The sequence below is a fragment of the Aptenodytes patagonicus genome, unplaced genomic scaffold (genome assembly GCF_965638725.1).
Source record: "Aptenodytes patagonicus unplaced genomic scaffold, bAptPat1.pri.cur scaffold_240, whole genome shotgun sequence".
Classification (NCBI taxonomy): Eukaryota; Metazoa; Chordata; class Aves; order Sphenisciformes; family Spheniscidae; genus Aptenodytes; species Aptenodytes patagonicus.
This window is the reverse complement of record NW_027472169.1, coordinates 198-25,189: the sequence shown is the minus strand read 5'-3', so window position 1 is coordinate 25,189 and position 24,992 is coordinate 198. Positions and strand designations below refer to the sequence as shown.

General features: G+C 43.2%; 1 protein-coding gene across 1 annotated transcript; it reads right to left on the bottom strand.

Annotated features, from left to right (window-relative positions):
* Positions 1-7,751: 7,751 nt before the first annotated feature.
* On the bottom strand, positions 7,752-24,208 carry LOC143173759 (protein ELYS-like; the record flags this gene model as incomplete). The annotated part of the gene is made up of 14 exons (XM_076363908.1): positions 7,752-8,309; positions 10,896-12,348; positions 14,459-14,643; positions 15,267-15,373; positions 16,288-16,390; positions 18,227-18,662; positions 19,867-20,047; positions 20,545-20,652; positions 21,200-21,350; positions 21,438-21,585; positions 22,567-22,698; positions 22,793-22,937; positions 23,110-23,297; positions 24,062-24,208. Coding segments are annotated over 14 exons (3,762 nt in total), but the record flags the coding sequence as incomplete, so codon positions are not given.
* Between the last annotated feature and the right edge of the window lie 784 nt (positions 24,209-24,992).

Here is a 24,992-nt window from a genome sequence, read left to right as displayed (position 1 = left end):
CCCACCCTGCTGCCAAACAGCCGAGATGTTTGCTGCTGCTGCTGTCAGCATCCCAAACTGGAAATGAAAGCCGCGCTCTTCCTTGTCCTCTTCTAACCAGAAGGTGATCAATAAAATACTGAGGCCAGAGCGTGCACAGGAACCAACCCAGGTCAATCCTCTTTAAAGGGATTTGCAAATACTTGCCAACTGCAACCGCTTCCACCTCTTTCTTCAGCTCTGATGTTTGCCCGCTCTTGTCCTGTTAGAGCATTCCTTACTTTTAAAGTTGAAACATTTTTCACTCCTGCCTGCAATATCCTTGCTTACACTTGTTTGGGGCTTTTGCCTTGAGCAAACCATCAACACTTGACAAGGGAACTGACTTTGAGCAACTGGATGTGCCCATGCCAGTGCTGCAAACGAGTATAGGGACCATGTCTCAAAGGCAGAGGTTTGGGGTTTTTTTCTTTTTAAGTTTTTAAAAGCAATGTGTCTGGGGAGAAAAAAAAGCCTGTGGAAAAAATCCCAAGTCACAGACTAGTAAGTACTACTCCCATATCGACAGGCAGAAACACAGCAGTGCTGTTAGGCTGCCTTAATAAAGCAGAGCACGAGCTGGCCAGCGGGCGGTAAGGGGAGAGCATCCACCTTCGGGGAGTGCCCCCCCGGGACAAGGCTCCTGGAGGCCTTGGTTCTCACGTGCCTCCTCTCAGCGTCAGATGGAGTCCTAATCCAGACAGGGGTGGGGTGGCACAACAAGGCGTGTGCTCCTGCACGTGTGTCAGGGCTGAGCAGGAGCAATGCAGGTCTCCTCTCTCCCTCCCAAGTATTCTGAAATACTTGAAATGGGCATACCGGCGTTAATATTTTGTAAAACACCTCTGATACGAGAGGCTGCATGAGAAATGGAAATGGAAATCTTACGTTCCCGTGCGTATCGCCGTACACAAACAGGGTAACTACAAGGTTTAACTCAGAGATTGTTCAAAATGGTCTCTGCCACCCACTTTGTCAGAAATTCACCTGCGGACCTACCTCAGCTGCATTCCCACCATACTTCTTCAACGTTACAGATTACCAAAAATGCCTCCTGACAACGTTTTGGGAAGTCAAAATCTACTTGCTCTTTGTAGCTATATTCATGCTGAAATACGTACGTGTTTCATCGGCTATTGGTCGCCCCGTGCTCCCGAGCCCAGCCAGTCTGGGCAACACTCTGTTATTTTCAGCCTTCAAGTTCGCTTATAAGCTGCTCACTGGGACTTGCGTTTGCCACTGCTTTGTTCCTGACCTTTTTTGTCCTTTTCAATATGAAAATACACAAAAGACAAAAAAGAAGCTGTTACCCAGACAATCCCAGCAAACAGCAAGATTTCCTGTCGAACATGACTTTTTTTCTCCCCCCCCCCCGCCCCCTCCTGGTATCTTTTGTCACTTTGCCCAGCACCTGACTGCAATTTGCACCAAGACCAGAGAGGGACAAATTATGAAAGTGTACCTGTCAGCGTAGCCTAAGGTTGACAAAGTTTCTTCGTAGCAGGTGTCTGCTGGACTCACGGCCGCAATCTGTAAGCCTATGAAAAGTATTAACTGACATTAGATTTTGAAGGAGGTTTTTCCAAACACTTTTAAACGCTACCAAAAATCAGATAAGGATTAACATGGAAAAATAGGCCATTAAGTCCTTAAACATAAAGGGAGAACCCTAGTGTCTTAGCAATCTGGCTCTTTTTAACACTTTTGCAAGAAACAAGAAAGAAAAAAAGACAGAAAGAAAGATGAGAAGATACAGGTAGTTGTTGCAAAAATTAATACTGAAGGCGCTTGAATCCTGGTAACTCTGGCTTACGCTAGCATCAACGCAAAAAAACCTCCCAAAGACGCTTTGATGGTATTTGTACGAGTAACAGTTGAAGAGTCTGTCCTTAAATTCGTTCAAAACCTCCTCGATGAATTACGGAAGTCAGCACGTGAAGAAACCCAGGTAAGCTGTTTTAAGAATACCGGCATTTCCAGTCGACATTTCCACGTGGGCACATTTTCTACTCATATTCTTCCATCTTTCACTTAATTGCACTGTCTTTGAAAAAGTACCTCTTCAGAGATGCTGGAGTATACCGCTAATTCAGCTGAGACAAAGAAGAACCTATGGGAGTTTCATCTTCTTGAGGAATGCAACATCTGGTGCACAGCACAAACAATACTCTCAGAATGCAGGAAAAACAATAGTTGTTTCGTAATACTGCCTAGTTTCATGTAAAGAACATGGCTTTTATATAAAACAGGTGCTTATGAGTTTCAGAGCTACATTTACCTATATCTAGATAAATTTTTACAAATACGCAGAAAACTCTTTCAGAAGAAATGGGGTTCCTATCTCTAATGGGGGGAGAGAGAGAGAGATTTTGTGCCAGCCACCTGTCTGTTCCGAAAAGAGAAGTGCCCTCCATTTGAGTAACGCGTTTAATAGGGGCAAGAAACTTTTGGCCAGCAGAAGGGTTCTCACCTTTATGTTGCATAGAAAGCAATCTTCACTTTTAAACTACACCCACTTTCACCCATGTCAGAGCCATGCAATTCTATTTCAACAGGTAAACTGGGTTATAAATTCAAGAACCCATTGACCATGATGGTCCTGCTCTTTCCCCCCAGAGCAGACCGCAGGAGTTTCGTCAGGACCGAGCCCCTGTGTGGGATATGCAGCACTTTCTTTCCTGTAGCAACCTCAGCCAGAGCACTAAGGGAAAATAAAGTGAACCGATGTGAACGATATAAGCGTAACTATCAAAATCAAATTTACATTCATTTCTAAATAAATCTAAATCGAAAAAAAAGCTACCGGATTAGATACTTCAGTATATTCGTGCGTATGTACACGCTTCAGTATATTCGTGCCTACCTACATCCCAGGCTTCATTCATTTAAGTAATTTCATTAACCACACAGCAAGGAATCCTGAATGGAGGAAAGGTGGGTGGGTTTTTATATAGATAAAATATATATATAAAAAATATATTTTTATATATATGTATTTTTTTGATATATATATATAAAAAAATGTATTTTTTACTTCACAGGAAAGGATTTTAAAAACAATACCTGATGACACTGCCTAATGTGGTTAGACTTAGATTTACACGCGTTCCTTCCTTCAGTCTGTCTCTTTCAGATCCTGAGGATTTTTGCCTTTCGCTTCCTGCCAAGTCCACCAGATTGGTAACTGACTGACTGGTGATCGCTTCATCGAGAAAAATCCATTAACATACGGTATCAACAGCAGGAAAGATTGCCAAATCAATAGCTCAGACATTATCAAGTAAGACAGAGAAAACGACGCTCTGCAGAAACGCAGAGGAAATAGGTTGTGAGAGTTACCAGTATTGGTAACGCCAATCCTGGTCTCACAACTTCCTTCCCGGTGGGATTCGGGCGCACGTGGCCCTCTGGCCTCATGTCTTTGCAGCTGCCCCACTGCAGCGCTCCCTGACGCGGGTCGGGGATAAGTCTGTGCCACAGGCTGCCCCACACTTGCGCCGCGCTGTATGAGCTTGCTCGCTATAGGGCCGCTTGTTATACCCAGCCCAGGAGTTCTGCATAGCGCTAACGGGCAAGCAGCAGCTACCAGAGACAAACGGTGACCGTAGGTTGTTTCTGGACACCAGTGAGAGATTTTCAAAGACCACTTGTAATATTTGGGACATGGAGAATCATAGAATCATAGATCATAGAATCATTAAGGTTGGAAAAGACCTCTAAGATCATCGAGTCCAACCGTCAACCCAACACCACCAGGCCCACTAAACCATGTCCCTAAGCGCCTCATCTACACGTCTTTGAAATACGGCCAGGGATGGTGACTCCACCACTTCCCTGGGCAGCCTGTTCCAATGTTTCACCACTCTTTCAGTAAAGAAATTTGCGGAAAGTGAAGGATCTTACACACGGAGTCAACCTGCAAGCAGGCAGTGGTTTAGGACACCTCTGCCTCTGGCGAGCCTCACTCCGAGAGCAGCAGTGGTGGACAGGGCACGAGCGCCAAAAATGTGGGCTGGCAAGGCTGACCCTGCAGCCCAGGGTGAGGAAACCCAACTTGCTCTCATCCGCTCGCTGTCACGGAGGTGGCAATAAACAACGATGGGTCTAGGTAAATCAGAGCCACCCTGGATTTTGTGCCTGCATAAACTTCCACGAGTTCGTTTTATGCTGCACCTAACGGGACTAAATTCATTAAGAGCGCTAAACAGCTATACTGAACAGTGGAAACAGTGCCTGCGCGCTACACCTGTTTGAATTGGATGGTGATGACCGTGTGAGACCGACTGCTGGTGGCATTGATGGCAGTCGTAGCTGTTGTTCTCGTCTTCTTCCCTTGTTCCACCAACCTCTCGATCTGTGCGTAATTATCTACAAGGCACCAGCTTCAAACCGTCCACATAAAAACCTTGCTGCTGGTCTTCTCTAATCTTGAGCCCGCCAGGCTTCCTGGTTTTAGAGAGTGAGTCTGTTACCTGGGGAGAGACATCGGTAGTCAAAATTTTTTACTAAAATAAGAAAAAAATTGCGACACTGAGTAAGGATAGAACAAAAATTAAGATAGACTGCGGCTGAGCACGGGGTAGTTACTCTGGCTTCACCGTGTTCAGAAACTCATTCCCAGAGAGTTCCACTTTCCAGGTAAACTTAATCTACATGGAGAGCTCACATGTGTAGACTTAAGACGCTTGCACAATTCAGGATACAGGCGCTATTTCCCTCTGCTTCTGTTACCGTCATTGGATGAGGAGTTTAACAAAGCTTATTCCGTGAGCTGCTAAAACTAATGAAGTTTGTTCTCCTGAGTATTCATTTTTTTCCTATCATCTCTCCCGCCCATTTGTCACGCCCCACCTGTGGGAAGGGGAGAGTGACTAAGATCCGCAAATCCCCTCGGTGTGGATTAAGGTGAAATAACACTCAAGGTCCAAAAAACGAACTCCAACTTTAATGGCACAAACACTTCTATAAGCATCAACCCTCTATGTCTTAATATATAACACAAGCTAAGCGGCTTTGTGGTGAGTTGAGGTAGGCCTTGTATTACTTAACAACATCAAAAACGGAGAGCAAGAAGGAGAAGGAAAAGGAAAAAGAGAAAGAGAGAGCTGAGCAGCAGGAAAGAAGGGGAGAGAGAGAGAGACAAAGAAATCACCAGTCCTGGATCCAGCGTCGGACCTGCCAACTGGGGGGGTCGGTGCAGAGAGAGAGTGCCCCCGGGGGCTCACGTGTGCCCCTATTTATTGGCTCCAGCCCAAGGTTTCTAGAGTCTTCTCTCACCCCAGCTCCAGGACTGGTTGAGACATTAGTCAGTCAAGGAGAGTGACACCGGGCCCCTCCCCGTGGCTGGCTTCCGGAGCTTTTCCTGGGGCATTGTCTGTGCTTACAGCACAGACACGTGGGCCTCGTCCCTTACACCATTGCATCAAATTTGTCTGAAACTGGCCACATGGCTCAAAACCAGCGAGGAGCAAGGTACAGGGGAAAGGAGTTCACAAACAAGTGGCAAACTGTATAAACCTTAGAAGGAAAGCTAAAAACTCCACCCTCTGAGACACAGACCACCTTCAAAATCCCCTCCCAGCTTAAGAGAAACAGATTCCCCGTTTTCAATTAGTAATGAGTCCTGTGTCTGCCGACACAGGAGACAAACAAGAAGAGGAACACGGGGGCGGGGGCGGGGGGGGGGAGTGAATAAACCCGCTAACTTTCTTCTTCACCCCTTTTTTCTTCAAAAAGGAGCAAAACACAGAAAGGAGAAAGAGGAAAAGTACTACAAGGGATGAAACAACTTAGCCAGCGGTACGGCAGAGCAGCCGGGTAGCTCAAGCAGCAAAAAGATGCTGTTAGGTCCAGACAGCACCCACACACTTCAGCCAACATGCCCAGAAGGATCACGTGAAGACAGCATAAAGGATGATTTTCAAATTACAGTAAGCAAAAAAGAAATAAATGTACACAGAAAACTACGATTTATTAATACTGAAACAAAGCGAGTTCGTTACCTGCTTGTTATAAATTTCCAGCATACTGCAAGCAATCTGTAAAGACAAGAAGTAACTCAAAGGTAAAACGCCTTTGAAAAAACCCCACAAACTTAATGGACTGTCATCCCACTGCAAAAATAACGCAGGTTGCACGGATCAAAACTTCCCTTCCTCCCAAGCCATTACATAAGCTTAATGCATGCAGGTATTTATCAGATCCATCCTGTTTCATCACAACTCTCTTTCTTCTCCAGCATTTCGTCAGCCTACCCTTACGTGCATAATCCTTACTGCTGCCTAGGTACACTCCATTAGAAGGTTAGACTCCTAAAAACTAACATTTTCGGTTCTCGTGTTAGGGATCCATTAACTACACCTGCGACAAATTATCATTTTAGGGTTTATCTGTAAATCGAGCTGTACTACATCAACTTTTTATTCAACGCTGTTTTATAGGATCCACTACGGCTCGTACTGTAAGTTGCTCCATATAGCCACAGTTTCTGGTTCCGCTGATTTGAAATTAACTGAGTCTTTTCAAGTACAACCTGGAAAGATCTTGGAAGTAAATGACACTTTGTGCCAATCCCACCTGGTACTGCTTGTTCTTGGCCCGATTCCGGGTGGCTTTGAAGAGCTCTTCGCACACAACGGGCACCAGGCCTCTGTTTGCACCGTACCCGATCATCGAATAGCTCTTCCCTCAGCCGGTCTGACCGTACGCCAGCAGAGTAGCATTATAACCTTGCCAGGCGTTCTCCAGCACTCCTTGACCAAGATCACGAGGGACCTCTCTCTCAAAAACGATCAAGTGCACCCTCTTCATAGATGAGCAAGCAAATGCATACGCAAGCACCGCTGTCCGGTAGGAGCGCCCCCACTAATAGTTTAAATTAGGAATCAAGATTTGCAAGCACGCTTGCAAGTAATACTGACTTCCAGGATGACAGAAACGTAGAAAAAATCCAGGTAACGCTTCAAACCCGTAAACTGATAAATGCCAGTCATTGGCATTACACTACACTGACATGACTGCTAATAATGGGAGACAAACAAACTGACCAGACTACAACTGTGTATTAGCTAAGACTGCTTTTAGCTGGTTCTTTGAATAAAATCTTACCTGGCCTGCATAACTGTTGGATGCGGCTGAGACGAGCATACCATTCTCGTCCTTTAGGAAGCTACTGTGAGACCAGTAGGCTAGATCAAAAGTAAAGGTTTTCCTGTGCCCTGGGTTCCTAGGGACATATACGCTTGTGCTGTTGGTGTTCATAGAAATCACACACCTGCTTCCTGCATCCTTCTCTCTCTCTCTCCCTGTATCAAAATTACAGTTGGTGTACCAAAATACAAGCAGTCAGTCATTCGCTAATAATTCATGCTTTAGTCTGGATTTAAACCAAGTTCAACAGCAATGCACACCACACCAATGACTGCTGCGGGATAAGCCCCCTCTTGAACCATGCCAGGTGATACACAGCCAAGGAGTAAGTGACCTGAACGAACGGACACATCAGTGACTGTAACTTGCGTTGTTCCCTCTATGTCACACCTTGGTCATCCGCACAGCACAGTGCATTGGAAAATGCATTTTATTTTAGGAACAGCTTTAATGCAAAAGGAACCACAGTACCTTTGGTACCAAGCATACCAAAGAGACTCATTGTCTTGACTGCTTTGGTGAAAAAAGCATTCCTGGAATGGAAAGCTGGAAGTTTTGCACAGAAGACAAAAGCACAAACAAAATAAGAAACAAATGCTATCTTATTACTGGAAATTCTGTTATTTCATAGTATTTTCAGATTGGCCTAGACTAATAGGTTACAAGCATTGCCGAACAACTCACGAGAAACTATGGATTGGCTTCTGCCTGCAGCTTGTTTCTTCCCCACCAGACATCAACAACTTAGTTGTTGATTAGTTACACGGGAACCGATGAAATTGCAGCAAATAAATTTGTTGCGCTGACAACCCTGAGAGTAGTCTTCCATGAGAGGAAGTTCTGACGGGGGATTAAACTACTTTGTTATCTGCGGCCTTGTTTGCACACTGGGCATGTTCTTGTAATATCATCTGTTAAAATTTTAAGCAAAGGACTGCCACCAGGTCCTTGGGGGAAGGCCTCCTCCCCGGTGCTCTCCTCAAATATCGATCGTCTCTTTCTGCCCCGACGTCCTGTCCTTACTGTAGTCCCGGCTGTGGCTGATTCCTCGTTTGGCTGCGCAGGTGTTGGCTCATGAGTACCCGTTTTTCCTGGTTTAGCGTGTGGAGCTCTTCTTGTTCTTCTCCCAGCAGTATCAAGGACTTCCACTTTGTCCTGGTTTCAGCAGGGATAGAGTTAATTTCCTTCCTAGTAGCTGGTACAGTGCTGTGTTTTGGATTTAGGGTGAGAACAATGTTGATAACACACCAATGTTTTAGTTGTTGCTAGGTAGTGTTTACACTAGTCAAGGACTTTTCAGCTTCCCATGCTCTACTGACTGAGAAGGCTGGGGGTGCACAAGAAGCTGGGAGGGGGCACAGCCAGGACAGCTGACCGAAACTGGCCAAAGGGATATTCCATACCATGTGACGTCATGCTCAGTATATAAAGCTGGGGGAAGAAGAAGGAAGGGGGGGACATTTGGAGTGATGGCGTTTGTCTTCCCAAGTAACCGTTACGCGTGATGGAGCCCTGCTTTCCTGGAGATGGCTGAACACCTGCCTGCCCATGGGAAGTAGTGAATGAATTCCTTGTTTTGCTTTGCTTGCATGTGTGGCTTTTGCTTTCCCTATTAAACTGCCTTTATCTCAACCCATGAGTTTTCTCACTTTTACCCTTCCGATTCTCTCCCCCATCCCACCGGGGGGGAGTGAGCGAGCGGCTGCGTGGTGCTTAGTTGCCAGCTGAGGTTAAACCACGACAGTCCTTTTTGGCACCCAACGTGGGGCTCGAAGGGTTCGAGATAATGACAGGTTTGATTGGAATGTGCTAGATCGAATTTATACCTGTTATAGCTGTTTAGCTATTAATTGGCAGGCTCCTGTGCTTGCCACGGGGCTTGCTTGCCTTACTGTATATTAGAGTCCAATGCTCGTTAGTGGCTGTTTTTTGCTTTCACTGCTTGCTGTACCGCTGTACTGCTTATCATCGTATTCTGCTGTGCCTGGGAACATTTTGATAACGCAATGGCGATGTGCCTGGGCTGGCAGATGGCCAGGGCATCGCTGCTGTTTCTGTGCTGCTGTACTGGACAGGCTGGAACTCCAGTGTGAACTCGAGTCGAAGGGACTGTGACCTGTGGATGAGTCCATGCGGGAGCAGGACACCCCAAAGCGTCTGTGGCCGTGGATAAGCCCATGCCAGAGCAGGTACATCTCGAAGCGTCTGTGGCCGCGGTTACGTTTGTGCTACAGCAGGTTTACTTCTGAAGGGACTGTGGCTGCGAGTAAGGCCACGCTGGAGCAGGTATATCTCTGAAGACATTGTGGCCCATGGAGAAGGCCGTGCTGGAACAGGTGCATCTCAAAGTGACTGTGGATAAGTCTATGCCGCAGCAGGCGTACCCCTGGAGAGACTGTGGCTCATAGATAAGGCTCCACTTGGAGCAGGTACTACCCTAAGGGACTGCAGTCTGTGGATAAGTCCAAGCCAGAGCAGGGGCAAGGGGAGGAGTTTATTGCAATGTTAAACCCTATGGTTTAATCTGAAGGGACCAGGGGTGGAGATTGTAATGGAAACACCTTTAAATTGTTGTAACCCATGATTTGAGTTGCATGTTATAGGAATTACTATAGCAGAAACCCCTTGTTGCTAGCCAGGCTAGGAGCAAGGGGAGGAGTTCATTGCAATGTTAAACCCTATAACCTGGCCCAAAGGGACCAGGGGTGGAGATTGTAATGGAAATACCTTTAAATTGTTGTAACCCATGATTTGAGTTGCGTGTTATAGGAATTACTATAGCAGGAACCACCCGAACAAGTGGAGGACAAGCCTTACAAGAAGCAGTGCAAGTGCAGCAGTGACCTGACCTGAGCTGGCTTTGGTACCCAGTAACTCCACGCAACACACCACCTCTTCTGTCCTGAGTGACCACCATCACAGATGGAGCCCAAAGTCACGGACTAAATGAACTCAATGGATATTTCATGGACATTTCTGGACATTTTACAGACATTCCACAAGGGTGGTCCATAGACTAAGGGAATGATATCTGTGTGTTATATCAAAGGACGGAAAGCGGGGTGGTTGGTTAATGAGGTTGCACTGGAAAATATGGGACTTGAGCATGACGTAGATGGTATAGAATAAGGGGTGGATACTGTCCTGGTTTCAGCAGGGATAGAGTTAATTTCCTTCCTAGTAGCTGGTACAGTGCTGTGTTTTGGATTTAGGGTGAGAACAATGTTGATAACACACCAATGTTTTAGTTGTTGCTAGGTAGTGTTTACACTAGTCAAGGACTTTTCAGCTTCCCATGCTCTACTGACTGAGAAGGCTGGGGGTGCACAAGAAGCTGGGAGGGGGCACAGCCAGGACAGCTGACCGAAACTGGCCAAAGGGATATTCCATACCATGTGACGTCATGCTCAGTATATAAAGCTGGGGGAAGAAGAAGGAAGGGGGGGACATTTGGAGTGATGGCGTTTGTCTTCCCAAGTAACCGTTACGCGTGATGGAGCCCTGCTTTCCTGGAGATGGCTGAACACCTGCCTGCCCATGGGAAGTAGTGAATGAATTCCTTGTTTTGCTTTGCTTGCATGTGTGGCTTTTGCTTTCCCTATTAAACTGCCTTTATCTCAACCCATGAGTTTTCTCACTTTTACCCTTCCGATTCTCTCCCCCATCCCACCGGGGGGGAGTGAGCGAGCGGCTGCGTGGTGCTTAGTTGCCAGCTGAGGTTAAACCACGACACACTTTCCCACCCGAATGTATGTCTTCCTGCGTAGCGACAGATTCTGCGTCTGCCAAGAGATTTTGTGCCCCCTTCCTCGCACTTCTTCTAGGAGTGACAGGAAGTTTAAATCCTGTTGGAGGAAGCGATGGTTTAGACAGATCAAGGCCAGAATTTTCTGAAACTTCTGAGGAACTCATCTTTCTCCTTCTGCCTCTTTTAGTTGGCACAGGTAAGAGGAGTTGGTCACTAGGCTGCACCTCTTGATCCTTGACCATATTTTCAGTAAATTGTAAATTAATGCCTTTCAGTTTTCTTGCACTTCTACTGGGACTGACTGCCGCTTTTACCTTATGATCAGTGCCAGTCTGGCCGGTTTCTCCGTCTCCTGCTGACCTTTTTCCTCCTCTAGTCCTTTTGGAAGTAGCAGAAGCAATAATGCTACCTTCAGCCAGAGGCGTTTCCTCATTAGCCCCTTCCAAGAGTTCAGATGCAGCTTCCTTTGCTCTCCTTAATCCTCTTCTTGGAGTAACGGCTATGGACTGCGCACTGACGGACAACGGTTGTCCATCAGAATGGCTGCTTTCTACTTTCTCTAAATTAGTCTGTTCAGGCTTCCTACCTCTCCTAGGAGTAACAGGCATCACAGGTATTTGCTCATCTTGAGCATTTTCTTCTGCCTGAAGACTAGAAGTCTCAGACGCTTCTTTTCTTCGCCTGGTACTTCTCCTAGGAGACACTCCTAACAAAACTGGTTTGTCTGTCTTCAGTAGTTGCTGATCGCCTGCCGAGGGAATACTTTGACTTCTGCTCAGCCGTCCCCTTGCGCGTGTTCTAGGAGTGATGACATACTCTACTTGATGCATGCTGGTTTCATCTTCCGCTCCTTCTGGCACAGCTGTTACGGGAGCTTTTGCCTTCTGGAATCTAGTTACCTTCTTACCTATGGTTTCATGAATAGATTGCTCTACAGCTTCAGATGTAAATTCTTTACTTCTTGTGCCTTTGATTACATCCAGTGAGTTCTCAGCAATAGCCACCTTAATGGGTTCAGGCACGTATGGGAGCGACTCTGCAGTACTTTGAGATTCCTGATCACTAGTTACAGTGGACACTGAGGTTGTAACATGTTCCTGGCTTTCAGTATTTCCCAAACTGTTCACAGGCTTTTCCTCTCCTGTTGTGCCAGCCAGATTAGAAGCATCGACTAACGGAGGGTCTCCCACTTCCGTTTCACCTTCTTCACCTTCCAAGACTAAAGTAAAATTACTCTGAGATGTAAAAAGCTCTCCATCTCCCTCAGCCGCATCACATTCACCATCTTCATTATCAGGCAAATCACATGCAAACTGTTGCTCGATAGTATCATAGCTGTATTGAAGAGCGCCCGATGGCTGCAGTTCACTATATGGTGATGGTTCAGGTGCCTCCTCTGAGGTTTGTGCCTTAACCGCACTATCTTCAATAACCTGAAGTTAAAAAGTGTCTGTTAATGCACTATTAATTACCAAACAGACTAACTTCAAACTGAGGACAGTGAAATGCTGCTTCTCCTTTCAGATCACCACTGCATGTGAAGTTAGAAACCTGCGATGGACTCTCTACTACAGATGAAAGTTAATGCGTTTAAGGGACAGAGAAGAGAGCATTCAGTGTATGCAATCCCATGCTCCATTTCTGATACTTCTGTTCACGACTAACGATTTGCCACCACCCGTGAGCAAAGGGAGCAGTTTTACAGTACAAGCTGTGTACACAACTGGCAGTAATCACCACACTGCAGTGCTTTCTGGACTGACTGCAGATCCACACAGAGTGACCGGCTCTGCATCTAACAGGCTAAAATACAGTTATGTCCCCAAAGTTTAACGTTTCAGTCACGACAGTTGTGACGGCAACAGGTAGTCAAAGTGGCCACGTATCACACGCGACAACTCAGCGCTGCACTTTAAGGAATCACTTGGATTGCATGAGACAGCACATACACTCTAAATACCTCCATCTCATGTTTTGTAGTTCCCTGTACGGAGCAATTATTCTTGCCTTCTAGATCCACATGAGATACTCAAGCTCTTACGCTGAGCACAAAAGTAGTATCTGTTACGTCTGCCAAGTGACTCAAACGGTCAAGCTAATTTAATCAATGCGTAAAGACCTTCGCCCAGCCCTCTAAGTTCTAGTGCTAGCCAACGATGGCAGAAGGAAGAAGCCACTCAACAGGAGTCTCCGTAGAATCTGCTCATTTTCTTGCCTCCTGCCTTGTCAAAAGTTGCTGAGCACCATAGTATAGCAACGTGTCATGCCTCAAAACTCAGTTCAAGAAATACTAGTCTCCATAAACTTTCCCTTTATGCTTACAAAGCTACGAACAAGAGAGCAGTAAGAAGTTTGTCCCAAATTCAGTGAAGGTAGACAAGCCAAAACCAGATGTTTACATACAAATCCGTAAGAACCAGTTACAACGAAAGCAGAAAAACCTTCACTGTACTGCTACCTGAATGACTGCAGAAGCTTTGTGACCGTCTCCTGTCCCTGCTCCCTTCTTCCCATCACAAATTTTCCACTTACTCCCTCCCATAAGTGATTTATGTATTCCCAAGTCTAGAAGCATCTTCTCTACAGCGTTGTCCTAAATCCCAAAGCTGAGACGAGCTAAAGAAGTGACTGCCTATTTAACTTCACTGGAAATCTGGAACGCTGAAAAGCGTTTTCTCTTCCTTAAGACCAACCAATTTGTGGTACGCCTACCTTTCACTTTGTGTTTCACTCCAACTACTGTTGATTCCTGTGAGTATAAGCCTACAGGAAATTGACAGTATGCTCTATATGGTACTTAGAGGACATCCACAAAGAATCCAGATAACTCACCAGCCCCAGTAGAAGAAAGAACAATGGGGGAAAACCTGGGACACCTGGAGAACCTCTAGTTCCAATTTTCAGTCCATGTCAACAAGCTTTTAACAGTCGTATTTTACAAAGTTTAGATGTTAAAAAAACATGGTCTTAGCAAAAAAAAAAAAAAAAAAAAAAGTTTTAAGTACCTGGAAATATCTTGACACTGAAATTAACTCATTATTGGGAATTCTGTTTATGTTAATAAGGAACAAAGAGGAAAGGATCTAAGCACCTAAATCATTCTGAAAACAACTTTGGTTCCCACATCATTTTGTCATTTGGTAAATGGCCCCAGTATCGAAAGCTGCACTCCCCAACTTTTCTTACTGTCTTTAACATTAAAACTATTTCTTTTTTGAGTCAAATAAGAAACGTCTAAGTTCTAGTAAACCAAATGAATGCATGGTTATTTTAAAAAATAGGTTAGGCTTTTTTTTTTTTTTTTGTGTGCTACTACAGCTCTCAAAGGCCGAAGTCTTGACAGGTTCTATTCTGTGTTATAGGTACAGAAAATGCATAGGAGAAAAACGTATCTGCCCGTACGTAATGAGGTTTTAACTTGTGTTAACCAGCTAAAGAAACCGAGACGTTTATGTGTGCCTTCTAATTGTCAGTAAGACAGGACTGTCCTCAATTTGCAAAGTGGTTTCTATTTTGTAGAACATGAGAAAATAGTTTACTTACATTAATTTCCTCAGTTTTGGGAAGATTGTTAGAAACAGTTATTTCTTCCTGCAGAAAAGGAACATTTTCTTCAACTTCAGCTGCTTCTAGGTTATGTTCTTTAGGTAAATCCACACACTTCCCCTCAAGGGGATTTTCTGAATGAGTATTGACCACATCCTCACTGTCAAGGATACTTATCACAGCTGGAAGAGAATTACACAATTTTAACTACTGTAGCAATGACACGGGCTTAAGCCACAGGAAGTAACAGAGGGAGCAGCAGCCAACAATACAGTTCTCTATCCTGCCACATACATTGGGCTTTCTCCAAAACCCAGAAGCCAGAACTATCCATCTGGTAAAGGAGGCAGCCCCACAATAAAAAAAAAATTAAAAAAAAAAAAAAAAAAGGAGGAAGGGGAAAATCAGCTGGCAAGTCCATAGAGAAAAAGAACAACAGAGGAAAGGGTGGCTGCAAAGGCACACTGATAGCTAGTTATTCTTCACAGCCTGAATACTGAGAATGCATCATCTTTTAAAATAGTAACTCAAGCAGCAGATCCCATAGCACACAAATTAGTGGTGGTGTGCAACATTAAAATAAATACTCTCCTTCTAATTTCTCAATATCTTTACCAAGAACAGGAACACTCACCATGCATTTTCTACAAGGACTTCCTCTGAGGAGGGTATTCTCTCCACAGTTTAATGAAAGTTAGCAGTGACGTGCTAGTACTACTTTAATCTGAGACACCTGTAGTGGTACGGCAAACTACACATTTTAGTTCAGGAGTTCAGCTACCTTAACTCACATAACATCTCCAACGTTCACTGTCTGCCTCCGGGGATTCGGAAAGCTGTGGATTTGTTGCAGCTGGTATGGCTTTTCCTTCTGATGCAGAGGACGTTTTGGACTCCTGGTGGTTTGTTTCACTTCATGAACAGAAAGAGAGAAATTCATCATAAAGCTTCAAAACAAACCTTGAAGAGCTTTACAAATTACTTTCTCACTGTAAAATCTTCAAGTTTCAAACCAGAAAAAAATTAAGAAAAATTAGAAATTCCTTTACCAACTTACCTACATTCAATTTGTGACACTCATTTTATGCAATGAAACAAGTACGTCACTTCTTCCCAGCTATTTAACACTAGATATTAACATAACAACAGAGTTCTATTAAAGAATAATATACTCTTTGTCTTCTGTAGAAAGAGTGCAACTGCTGTACTGGAGGTTTAGAACAAACCGAACAAAAGTTGCTACCAGTGTATGTTACCACGTGAAATTAAGGGTTATTTCATTGCTAACATTCTGTCTTTATCACTAAGCAGTTGCAGCTTTTAAAGTACCTGGTGAGAAAACTGCTTCCCTTTCCATAAACCAACAGATGCTAGCTGAGCATACACAGAAAATAGAAATTAAGTGTATAAAATACTGCCAGAAAGTATTCAAACCCCAAAATAAACTCCCTGACTTTACAGGAATCTCAGGTGTAATTTTTAGCTACACAATTTTCAGACAAAAGCAGGGCTTATGTTCATAGTATCTGCTTAGTAACCCTCAAACGGTAAAGAGGTTTATATAGCCTGTTGAATGAAGTCTTTATCACCATACCTTGGGGTCTGCAATGATTTGAGGAAAAAAGACTCAAATTGGCAGCTAGTCCATTTGACTTACATTCATGCCAAGTTAGTTCTGTTCACAGACAGAAAGGAATAGAAAAGCCGTTAGATAGAAGAACACAGGAAAGAACGAACACCAGGTCAAAATCATAGTTTCCAAACACAGGAAAGCCAGCAGTTACATGTTGCGTGAACCCCAAGATCTATCTATTCCATAAACTTACCCTTCACTTGCAGTCCCAAACGTAGCAGCCTCAGCAGCTTTAAACACCAATTTACCATCCTCGGGAAGGGTAAGACATTCAGCATTTGATTCTGCCACAAATCCTACAAAAACAGACAGATGGACAACTTCTCTATTGCACTTAACATCGTTTCTTTTAAAACGCTCCTATGATTTTAAAGTGAGCCTTTATGCATTTCATCTAGGATAGCGATCTAACAAAATAATGCTACCAAGGCTTCTAATGCACAGAAGGTCTGAATTCTTCTTTCCAGTAAAACAAGAAGTCTGATGCATAGTTTCAGACAACAAAAGAAAATGGCCATAGATACTCTGTTTACAAACTAAACTTGATGTTACTGACCTAATACATAAAAACTTCAGGAAACATCCCTCCTTCTTAAAATCGGGCAGTAAGTTTTCTTATTTCTCATTCCAGCAATGCTTCTTTCCTTTCTTGACTCCATTGCCCCTCTGCTGCAAGAGCGCATCTAGGGTCTTTTCTTGTTCTTTTCTCTAGTGATTGACTGGTGGTGTTGAAACCCAACTGCTTGCTAACCTGTGTTTATCTCAACAGCTTCAATTTTAGAAACATCCTTCTTTTCTTCTTTGTTTCTACTGCCTGCTTCCTCCAGATCCAGCAATTACCTTTGCAGACAGGATGCAGGACTGGGATAATTTTGCTAGCTCAGGCCAAACAAGAGCTATACTGCCTGCCCTCTAATGTTTCCAGAGTACTGAAATTGTATGGAGCGGCTTGTATCATAGTCCAGCAAGAACAAAGTTTCTTTATAAGGTTATTCTTTAGTGATTAGTACCTTATCATTGTTTTTAATGAAAAGCACCTTTGATTTCTTCTCCAAATACAAGACATCTAAAATAGGACGGGCAAATGTTTTGACCTGCCTTACTAGAAGCACTCAGATCTGGAGAATCCCTTTTACCCATGTACACGGAGTCTGTATCTGGGCACTCCTGTTATTTAAAAAGGCGCTAAGGAACTCCAATAGCAACAATCACTCTCTAGGATCCCCCAGAATCATCTCAGACTTAGGACTGAACCAGGACGCATATGATGCACTGATACCGGAGCACACACTCACTGCTACGAACTGTTTCAAGACCTCAGGCACAGACCTCTGACACTTGCATGCATGTCCCAGGAATAGCAAACTTTTTTTCTAGAGAGTTGAACAGACTGAGCTCTGTTTGTCAAACACTGATTGTAGCTGTGTTGGCACATCTTCTCCCTGTTCCTGCACTACTTTCATTCCCAGCTCTTCATCACTGCTCACCAGCTAGCGAGCTACACCTCTTCTAATCTGCCAGCAGACCTGTTCATATGAACACATCCTCGGCAGCTGGACTGGCTTGAAGCAGTTGAATTGAGCTGAATTACCAAAGACCAACTGAAATAGGTTTGGAAAAGGCTGCATAAGCTGTTGAGCCAGAAAAATGAGCAGGCATAGCTGTAATGAGAAGCAGATACACAAGCAGACTCACTTCCAGAAGAACACTATTTAACTGAGCACTAATGAGGCTGTCGGATTTTTTTTTTTCCTTTCTTTTTTTCCTATCTAGTCAAAGCACGCCATACACTAAGCTTGCTGTAAAATCCTGCAGCCTACAGAAGTACCCCTAAAACATAACCAGAAGCCTAAGTTTTCGACTTGAATCCCTCTCAAAACTCCCACAAGTCACTGCTGCCTCCCAGCTGCAATTACACACAAGAAATGCCAGCCAAAAGCAGTATACGTACTAATGTCCAGGATACCTAAAAAAGGACTCGAAACAGAGTGGCAATTTTAAAAGCCTAGGACAAGGAAGTGCCTGGGACACTTGTGAACGCTCATTGTTAACTGTTGCACTCATCAGTACTTTAACTTTTTGAAAACATTTGAAAAACTCAGAAACTTAAGTTATCATAGGATGAAACACACCAACTTCTTTTCTTAGGTCTGATGAATCTGGTTGTTCCATCTGGAAAGGTTTATCTTCAACAATTTCACTGTCTTCTCCGTTCTCCGATTCTTGAAAATCAGCAGTTTCTTCAGTGGAAGAATTAGCTGGTTTAGCAGCTATAAAGATAACATCATCTTCAAAATCACCAGGTGATTTTGCATCATGATACTCCAAAGTAGTTTGGTCTGACCTGGCAGAGAAGTTACTGTTTTCTCTGCTGACATCCATTTTCTCCAAACTCTCCCCAGGTATGCTTTCTGAAGACTCTTCCATTTCAGCACAATCATCCACAGGATTGCCCAGACTAAACAGAGTGGGTTTAGCTCTACTTTCAGACCAAGCATCCTCCCCCACTCCATGATGATGCTCAGACGAAGCTCCAGAGAGTGATTTATCATCTCCTGTTACCTTTTTCTTTTTTAAACAAAAAAAAATTCACGATCAATAACATGCATATGCTTTTTGTCAAACCAAGACAAAAAAAGAAGAAACATATACCTGTATTTGTAAGTCTTACAAGTGTCACCTTAAGCAAGGCACTACAAAATTAGTTCTCATTCTAGCACTATCTTAGCTTTTAAAGCTGAGTGTAAAAATTAACCACACTTCTGACTGCGTATTGAGTTTCCACGACTTGGAGAATTCAGATGAAGTGGGTCTTTTAAGTGCCTGCTTATACTGTCATCTCAAGGCTGTTCACTGGGTTCACTACTGTGTTTTCAAGAAGAGGGAGCTTTGCATACCTAAAATCATAACTCAAGCATTCTCTTTGTTATGCTTGCCTTTTCAACTTGTATGCACTACTAAAGTCTTTTAGTGTTCACGATGCCTGTAGCAGAAGCGTTCAGGTCTGCTTACCTCAGCTCAAGAAAGATTTTACAGTATTGACAGGGTTTAAAAGGAGGAGGATGAAACTAGCTTAATGATACGGACAGTATTTGATAAGAAGAAAGAGGTTACGACTCAGAGAGATCACAACTATGTTGTTCAGGTAGGCAACGGCAAAAAGGTCGGCACCAAGAAGATGATAGGCCCAACGTTACTTCCTTGCATGATAAGAGTTTGATGGCAGTGAATGGAAATACAGTTTAACACAAACAATCAGTAACTAAAATTACTGCAAAAAGCCATCACGGAATTTGACAGAGACTGATGCCACTTAGCTGACATCACTTAGTTGTCATTCACTTAACTGGATGAAGAAACTGAAGCATACACGTTCTTGCTTGTAGGTATGCAAGTCAAACTATAGAGAGGGATTGAGCACTTAAACAATGAGATGGTTAAGCTGCAAATCGCATCTTTACGTACCTAAGCATATTGAAAAGTCCAATTTTAACTGACTTTGTTCCGTGCAATAAACACAAGTGTATTTCACAAAGCTATGGGACAACGTGCGTCCTGCAATTAACTTAGAACTAAACTTGCCCTCTTCAAGACTGTTCCCGACGTACTGCTTCCAAACGGACACTGTATACAAGAACCACACGCAGGCTGAAAACATTCCACAATTCGCATCCAACGCTGCTTGTGTTAACTACTTGGGTGGTTTCATTTTCAACGACGTTTACAGGCTTTTGGTTTGGTTGGTTCTTAACTGATTCTTAAAAATACAAACCTTAACCACAAGAGGAGTCTCCAGTAAATTCAGCTCCGATGCTCTTGCAAAAGTCGTTTGTGAGACGGAACCATGCGTATTTGATTTCAGTGGGCTGGATGCCGTGAATGAAGTAGAAGCTCTGCATGGTGACTGCGCTGCAGAACATGAAGGAACCGGGTGAACCACCAAATCCAGCGACCTGTTAAGACACACAATTTAAAATATGAACATAAATAAAGAAATGAAAAAAAAAAAAAAAATCACGCTGCGTTCAAGAAATCTGAGGCAGAACAAAAACATTCCATGAACAAGAAATACAGGGGAACCCTCACTGGTGGGGTGATGTATCAGGCCCATGAACAAGTTGCAGGCATTTTCTTTTTTTTCATGATTTCTTCACATTTCCTACTTAGTTTCCTAAATCGCTGCCTCGGAGGCAAGAGTAATCCAATTTTAAGTTGCACTAGTGATGTAATTCTCACGGCAGAAGAACATTTGTCTACGTTTCAATGCTGGGACCACTTCAAGTTCTCCACTTAGTTGTGTCCCTAAGTTGACCTTGTCTTTAACAGATACAAAACTAAATGCAAACAGAACACTTTGCAAACACAGAAAGGATACACACACAAACACACGTATACACACATGTGAGAAGCAACACCTTTGTGGAGTACTCATTCTGTAGGTCTACTATACCTGGAACATTTTTGTGAAAATTTTGTAACTGGTGTCCCAACAAATGCATCGGGCAACTCTGCATCAGGGAGAGGACGCATTGTGCCTGGAGGTTCTGTAACTCTAGGACTAGAATTAAAAGAAAAATGTAACTGACTTTCATTCGCCTAAAGTCCAAACATACCAGAATTCAAGTTTATTTCACCATACCACCTGTAGGAAAATCATCTGACAACTACTAGCCTCTTTGCTGCTCTTTTTAACTCTGCCTGTTTTTAAGTAAAGAGGGAAGGAGCAAATCAGAAACTGGGCAGGAAGTGGAAAAAGATTACTATTTGATCACACAACCAAGTCTATGAAAATCTGTACACCAATAGCTTGATGGTAATCACAGTTTTGGTTTCAGCTATCTTAAATTCTGTAAACACGTTGACCGTAACGTAAACACGTGTATTTGCATGAATAACATTATCACAGCAGAAAAACTCTCTCTCCAAATACTACTTACGATGTATGGATCCTTAAATGTTATCTACTGCGTGCGCAAAAAAGCCAAACAAGGCTTTATTCAGGTGCACCTTCCCTCCAAAACACTGTCATAAGTCAAACGGATTTCTCTCTCTCTCTCTTGCCAAACATGCAGCTCAACACTAAGCTTTGTTAAAAGGCTGCTTACCTATCATATTGTGAGACACTCGTTTTCTGCTCGTTTGCTACCCGTACTTCTCCAATTGTGGACAACACGTTCCTGATGAAAGTTGCTCTTGTATGCACATTTCCTGCATTAGCTTGTTTTGTTACTGTTGATAATGGCTTTGGTCTTGCGACTGTAAAGCAAGAGGGAAAGCATATCAGCCTTGTGTAACCAAAGTGATGGTTAGCTGTCCATTACATTTCTCCCCCCTAAAAATTACCTTCTCTTAAGACCGATGAAGGCAAATGGTAAGGCTTGGCTCTCTCTACAGCCAGCGTCCTTTGAACTCTAGGAAGGATCTTGCCGTATTGGTCTAATCCAGAATTTCTGGCAACTGCTCTCTCTCTCAAGCGAGGATCACGGTCATTCTGAGGAATGAAAAGCGTAAAGCAAAGCGTTAACTCCTTTCAAGAAGTTCACTGCACAGAACTGTCTGCGCCGTTTCTAATTAGTGACTAAATTTCCTCTACAGACACAGGAAAAACCATCCACTGCACAGAGCAGCAGCAAGTTCCACCCATCAGCACACGCCAATTTCACCCGGTATTTTTAGCAAAGCGGAAGGAAGACTAGAATAACAACAGAACCTACACCTTGGAGGTAAAACAATTCTGGCACCCTGCAGAACCTCATTCTGATGTGCTTGTTGCCACCTGCAATTTCCAAATGGCTTACAAAATAGCAGGCCTTCCCTTGTTTTTCCTGAAACACCAGTGTCCGAGATGACTGAATATACAGGGCAACTGCAAATTACGTTGGACAAAAGGATGCCAATTTTAATACGAGTAAGCAGCAGCTACCTACACACGCCTTCTGGCTGCATGAAAGCTTTCAAATGCAGGCTCTAAAACTTCCCAAACCACCTGATAAGTTTCATTCACTGGAAAACTGTGGTCCCGGAAAAGAGCAACTGCATCACAGATTCATAACAGAAGTCCACATAAGACAAAATTTAGGCTGGCTATTTTGAGAAACGGAAGTTAGAGAAGAATTTCTGCCATGAAAGTGGGAAAATGAAAGCTGTGGAATACATCCGCGTGTGAATAACTGAATGATAAGCTTGGCTGAGGGAAAAGATATCTTTTTATTGCTCAGATGCAAACAAAGTATTTTAAGTGGAGTCAACAATGGCCTGTAACATTTGATTTACAACTTCACAGAGTACCTTTGGAGTAGTGAAATAGTTTGTTCAACTTTTAGGTTCAGCTGCGACTTAAGGTGTAGGAACTTATTCCTAGTATTTCAAAGAGTGGAACAAAAAAGAAAGCAGGGGTTTTATTGAGTACTATCAAAAGCGGTTGGTAACACCTAACAGAAACTTGCACACTTGGCAGAACTTCTGCGCTTACCGTAAGATTAACCTTCATCGACCGATTCAACTGTAGGGCTGGGATATAGCTGGCACGCTGCAGGTGGTGGACTAAAAGAAATTCATGATTCTGAACACCCGCATTGGTCTGTAAAAACTTCTCCAAACACTCCTATGAGAAATAACACATTTCAAAAATCTATTATGATTCTGCCTCTTCTCTTTTCAAAGGGACGATTAAGATTTTTCTTCTCGTCCACACTTACTTGTTCAGTGTCTGTGAAAGGCAGCTTCAGTAAGTCTTCCATTAGTCCCATCTCCTGACAGATTTCATACATGTGCTTTAGCAGCTCTTCTATATTTGACCTAGTGGTATGTCGCTGCAACAGACCCCAAGCCTCCACCACGCACCTGCAATTAGTTTTTTTGAGATGTGAAGGAATAGTAATAGTATAACCAAAAAGATGCCCCAAAAGTATTGCATTCAAAGTTGAAAGGGAATTTAGGGAATCGTGATTTATATTATTTGTTCTCCACCTTTCACAACATTTGAATGCCAAAATGGTGGCATATCTTCCTTTACCTATTGGACAGCAACACAGTGAGGAAAAGCCGCACTTCACTACTGCTTGACGTGGATGGCTTCATCACCTGTATGTATCTGAGGGCTCGCCTATGCTCTCCTTGGCACATGAGGGACTGAAGAATTCTCCGATGTTGCCATGACACAGTTTTGACTGTAGCTGGATGAAAGAGCAGGGCCAGTGAACTCTGTGGGAGGTAGAGATCGGGTTTATTAAGATACATACATACATACATACACGCAGGCAACAAAAATATTCAAAAGCCTCTTAAGTAAGGGTGAATGTGTGTTAAATACGCTTAGATGACTAACTAATGAAACGCTTGATACAGGACATGTAAATAACAACGCTTAAGTATTTGCAGGAAAAAAAATTCAGTTAGCCATACTGAACAAAGCGAGTGCTTTAGAAGGAGTAATTCACACTTTCCTAGGTTAACCAAGTCGCTGTATACAAACACCACTTTTTATAAACACATTACTAAATCATAAGCTACTCTCCCAGACAAACAGATAACATCAACATCGTGACAGGCAAAGAGCAACCTTCAGCATCCAAAAGAACGTGAATTGGGCTGAACAGTCACTTTTGCGGTCTTCTGTCTCAAATCCTGCTGCTATGATCATAGTTTTAATATTTAAAGTACCTAAACCACTGTTTTTGAGAAAGCGCTCGACTGGTCTGCTGAAAACAACCTAAACGGATGGCTTTGAAAGTTCAAATATCAAGCATTCTTAAAGTTGATGTCTTCTTTTTTAATCAAATTCCTGTCAAAGTAATTAAACCAACATTTCAAATCTTAATTTATTGCTGAAGATGTCGTAGCAGTATTACAAAGAAGCTTCTAGTGTTTTATCACCTGTTATTAGCCAAGCACCAAATTTTAAAATCCTTTTCTAGATTATAGCTTTGTACTGCAATGTATGTCTAACTAAGCGGTAACTTACGTACTTCATAATCATTGTGATCGAGAAGCCAAAAACCTTGAATAAGCCTAACAAGACCCCAAGGGATAGCAAAGGCAGTTGGGAAGGAGCCGACTGAAGTTTCCGTTTTCTTCGGAAAGGAATGCATGATATCCAGCAGCAAGTAAATTGTCTGATATCAAGTACCGAATTAAGGCTAATAGATTTCTAAGACCAAAAATTTATCACACCGCATTTAGAAAAACATAATGAAGCAAGACTATAAAAGCGGTAGGAAGCAGAAGAGACTAATGCGTTAGTTTTACCATTTTAAGCTATTATAACCTGAAGATAGTCAGGTCCTAACCACAGAACTGCACTCCGAATAAATAACCCAAAAGAAAGACTCTTTGGTTTCTGTAAGGCATTCAGAAAGGTTAACTTTAGGTATGTAAATACTTCAGTTATAAACTCGGGCTCCCTCTTTAGTCAGTGGAGCTACCTGTCGGACATTCAAAGCATTTGAACATCCAATGCGTAGTTATTAAAGCAAAGAAATGCTACAGTTGGTTTTTTCCAGAGGATATAAAACGATGTAAATTATGGCGTCCTTACAATACAACTTCGCTCTGAATGACTAAAACTGGATTTAAAGCAGTATGTGGATCACCCATCGGTAGTGTCATTTTCTCTTTCCGACATCCGTTCTCAGGGACACGTTCTAAGAAGGCAGCTCTGGGGTACAACAGCTAGCAAACCCCTTGCCCTCTAGGCTCCCCTCTCAGGTTAGGCAACAAACAGCAAAAGCAGTTCTGTCCGTTTCGGCAGCTTAAAAATTAAGTTTCTGCCCAGTGACTTTTCTCTTCTCTCTGCCTATTATTCTGTGTGCCTGCACTTTTAAGAGAACAAAAGCAAGCACTGCTGGAAAACGGATGATTTTGGCAAAAATCAGGTCCTGGTAAACCACCGTTAGAAAC